Source organism: Nicotiana tabacum, chromosome 19, assembly GCF_000715075.1.
Source record: "Nicotiana tabacum cultivar K326 chromosome 19, ASM71507v2, whole genome shotgun sequence".
Lineage (NCBI taxonomy): Eukaryota > Viridiplantae > Streptophyta > Magnoliopsida > Solanales > Solanaceae > Nicotiana > Nicotiana tabacum.
Window position 1 is genome coordinate 139,546,408 of NC_134098.1, and position 4,283 is coordinate 139,550,690.

The window sequence follows — 4,283 nt, forward strand, 5'->3', positions numbered from 1 at the left end:
GATGGGTATATATATATAATTTCTCTTCTTCTAGCTCTTAAAGAGTTAAGAAGAAGGCAAGCCTCGCGCCATCATCGTCGCTCGGCTTCGGCTTCGGATTTGGATTTGGATTTGGTCAAAGATCGATTGATTGATTAATCTTTTTGGACAAAATTTCTTTCAATTATTTAATTAATTAATTAAATAATTAACAAAAAAATTCAATCCAAAATAACCCATGACTCGCGATCCGGTTCGGTCAGGCCCGTTTTCTTTCCCGAATTATTTTAAATATATTTTTCCCGCAATATTTCAAACACCCCTTTTCAACAGCCATGGCTGTTTCTGAAAGGTTGCAAACCTTTTCAGAAACATTGCCATCAACTCTATAAATAGAGTTTGAATCCCAGAATCTTTCCTTACGAAATTTTCTGAGCTTCTTCTTCTTCTTCTTCTGCACAATATTTTCCAGTGTGTTTTACGACCATTGAGTGGTTCGCAGTTCATCAGAGTTTTTGGTACCAATACACTGGTGAGTTAAATCGTTCTATCCTGGGAGGATATATTCCAGCACCTCGGGTACTTGAGGGGAATAATTTCCTTAAGGACACATTGTGTATTCAGTGGGCTCGATTTATACCTATACTATTTTTGTTTTTCAGAATTTATTTCATTAAACAAGTATTACTAAATTTCTGTTTTGTTTTTTTTCCAGAAAGTTATATTGTTTATTACAGCAATACAGAATAATAACATCTCCATCGTCTAATTGTCAAAAGTTTGAACATTTCATTGGCCCGAATCAGTTAGTTAAAACAATTTGTCTGCAAAATCGGGTAAGGCTCAATAGGCTACCATCCGAATCTAATAAGTATCACAAATGCAAAATTTTGGTGGTCTTATGATCACTGCCTTGCCTTGTCATTAGACATTTTCTATACTTTATTAGTAATTACGAGTACTATGTGAAAGCAGAACACAAAGGATATGTACGTAAGAGAAAAATCATAAATAAGCTCATTCACTACTTATTTGGCAGTAGACCAGTACAGTGCATGACGAATTTTCCTCTGTATAAATGTTTAATTCCCTATGAAGATAGAGAAACAAAATAACGTAGTCATTTTGAAATTAGGAGGATGCAAGGAGCTGCCTGACATTCATAGGCCAAATATCAGGAGAGTTTCCGTCCAGCAGGCGTTTTGCTATGATGATATTAGCTGCATCAGTTGGATGGTATGGATCCCAGAACACATATTTGCTTCTATTTGCACAAATTTTAGATGAAGGACCGCATGGAATTATTCCCCCAAATCTTCCACCACCAGAACAGCAAGCTGAATTTGCATTCTCAAATCCTACATATAACAATATCCCCCATCAAATTAAATTATATTACCTGAATCTTGAAAATTTGACCTAATATCTTGATATGTCCGGAGAAATGGGGCTAGAGTTTGGCTAAAAATATTCCGTTGTCTTATTAAACCACTTCGGCCTAGTTGGGGTTACGTGCTGCACCAAACTAATAAATGAGCTAGTGTTCACGTCATGCCCTATGCTAGAACATTACTTCAGCTTTAAGTGGTGCGAGTAGGTGTTTTACTTAGGGCAGGCCTGATTTCACGATCCACATATTATTGAAGACACGATAAACCATAGGGGTTTCTAATTAATCTTTGATAGTAGAACTCACCATAAGATGAGTAATTCTGAATGATGTCTTGGACGATTCCGTAGGCATCTGCATAGACAAACTTTGATCCAGTAAGTTTGGAATTTAGTTCACTCACAAGCCCTCTCAATTGGGTGTTGTATAATTGCGCAAGCCCATTTGGGAAATTTACGCAGTTATCTCCAGCTGATGGATTAATATCCCTTTGGTAGGGGATACACCCAATAGGCCCAACATTCACCACTATTACTTTTCTGGCACCCAAATTATAAAGTCTCTGCATATGGTTTTGAACAAGAATCATCATGTCAGCATTCTACTTTGTGTTATAGCACTTGTAGTAGTCAACTTTAATAAATTCACAATTTACCGTTAGTTGAATTCTGTATTTGGATATCACTGCTCCCACAAATTTCATAGGAGGTACAGTTAGTTGTTCAGGTGTGGAGAGAACAGGCGTGAGATAATTGTTAATAAAGTCATTTGATCCCATCGTTACCGAGAAGAGTGAATTCTCAATCAACTTTATTGTCGCTGGCTCTCCTATTCTTGTGATTATGTCCTGTCTAGTGTTTGCAAAATTGTCTAATTGAGCATCCATGTTAATCCTTCCACCCTACCAATATTTAGAAAAACCCCATTTTAATCAATATCCAATCAAACACACAAAAAGAAAAACAAATCTTGGAGCACTCCCATCTGATGTTACATAATCCTCTTTTTGACTTGACATACTCGTGCATAACAGACCTAACATGATTATATGACTACTCAATGCAGATCTTTCACAAAACATATTGGAACAAAACAAAAAAATTTACATATTCTCGTATTGCATACTTGTTGAGATAAGTTATACCAAGATTTTGATATACTATAATACTGATTATAAATAATACCTCCAATCAAATACAAATAAATTTAATCCCTTATATCGAAATAACCCACCTAATACTTTGAATCAAACAGCCCCTCAATTAAACAATACATGCCTAACATTTCAAAACGAACGTTTTCCACATTTTGCAAGTGTTACATACAGAGGTATACAAAAGCAATGAGAATAATAAGGAAAAAATTGAAGCTAAACAATCAATACAAAATCGGGGAAAATTAAGGACTTACAAAAATTTGGCCAGATTCATTAAGAATGCCTCCTCCTCCAGAAGCATAATTGACACCTTGCTGAACCACTGGTCCAGATGTTGTTGGTGCTAAGTATGGAGGAGTCAAATTAAATCCCACTTCCTCACCTGCAAATCCATTCAAATAAAATCATCCAAAATAAGAAGAAGAAAAAAATAATACTCAGAAGCTCATAGTTTAGAGGGAAGTGAAAAGAACATAAAAGGCAGACATTTTCCGGAAAAAAAATAATAAAGGGAGAGATTTTCAGCAAGATTAAACTTGCCTAAAATGTCCACTATAGTTCTTCCATTTGTATATCTTCCTGTTGGGCCACCAAAATCAATACCATTTGGGAAGAAATTTGCTTTTGAAAGAGAAGCAATATAGTTATTGTTACCCACATCAACCAATGAATCTCCAAAGACAAAATTAGCAGGGACATTTTCTGCCAAACAGATCGTCAAGTTCTGAAGCACAACTCCCAAAATGGCCAACCTATAATATGATGGATTTCCCATTTCAAACACCTAGAGATAAAGCTAAGAATGTGGAGGCTTCTTTCAGTAGGAGAAAGCAAGGCCTTTGAAAACTGCAAGTTCTGTTAAATAGACCAACAAGGCAAATCAAGGACACACCAACCAATAGATAGAAAGAGGGAAAATTGCAGAGAATTAAAAGCAAATAAGCTTTTAGCTCACATTTTCAGTGAGACATGACTATAGTCACTATATTACTTATGAACTTAGGATGGGCCAGGCTATTCTATGAACTTGTTAGCAATGCAAGGACTAACCCGTCCAAAAAAGAAATGAGAGTAACTAGCAAATAATTAAAAGAAGATCAGTTTATAGCTCACATAATTCAATGGACATGCATATATTATAACTAAACCTATGAAATTAGGATGGGCTAGAAATAAAGAATTAAATTAAGAGAAGCTTCACGAGACATTTGGTCATAGTTGGGGACGATTTAACTGAAAAGAGAAATTCTCCTCACAGCTAGGCTTAACTCAACAATATGATAAAAGTAGAGAAAACGGAGCTTGAAATAGATATAACAAGCATAGTGTGAAAGTTGGTGGAGAAGAAAAATGGAAAGCGTTTCCTCATTAAATGCCTAGCAGAATCAGCACTACCAATCAGAGAAATTTTTTATATGTTGGAGCCAATCTTGAGCCAGAATGCAATCCCCAAAAGAGAAACAGAACCATTAAATATTACTACTCCTACTAGTGGATTTCTGTCCAAGTTCAGAAATTTATAATTTTTGTTGGTGGTAAGAAAATAAATTATGCAACTGCCAACCTTCAGATTCTCAACCGATTGGATGCCACAGTACGTGCAATTGAATGCAGTCACTTAAATTTACAGTATGGCAATTACTATTATTTTCATGGGGAGCCTCTGTTTCTTCTCTTCTGCTTCTTCCTCCTCTTTATTTTTTTAATGTTCGTTTCCAAAAGAAGGAAAAGCTACAAATATAATACTGAAAGATAGGT

At 35.5% G+C, this 4,283-nt stretch overlaps 1 protein-coding gene across 1 annotated transcript; it reads right to left on the reverse strand.

The window, feature by feature from the left end:
- Positions 1 to 967: 967 nt before the first annotated feature.
- Positions 968 to 4,006, reverse strand: LOC107805226 (GDSL esterase/lipase At4g16230-like). The gene is made up of 6 exons (XM_016629222.2): positions 3,732 to 4,006; positions 3,066 to 3,380; positions 2,780 to 2,907; positions 2,025 to 2,270; positions 1,676 to 1,931; positions 968 to 1,337 (listed from the first exon to the last, which is right to left on the reverse strand). The coding sequence occupies exons 2-6, from the start codon at positions 3,298 to 3,300 to the stop codon at positions 1,111 to 1,113; spliced, it is 1,092 nt and encodes a 363-aa protein (XP_016484708.1). The 5' UTR covers positions 3,301 to 3,380; positions 3,732 to 4,006; the 3' UTR covers positions 968 to 1,110.
- Between the last annotated feature and the right edge of the window lie 277 nt (positions 4,007 to 4,283).

Bases quoted from the DNA above. Each gene is read 5' to 3' on its own strand.
- LOC107805226 (XM_016629222.2), bottom strand. From the start codon at position 3,300: ATGGGAAATCCATCATATTATAGGTTGGCCATTTTGGGAGTTGTGCTT. The intron at 2,908-3,065 runs GCAAGTTTAATC...ATGGATTTGCAG, and splicing joins AACTATAGTGGACATTTTAG to GTGAGGAAGTGGGATTTAAT. The intron at 1,932-2,024 runs GTAAATTGTGAA...AACCATATGCAG, and splicing joins AATACAGAATTCAACTAACG to AGACTTTATAATTTGGGTGC.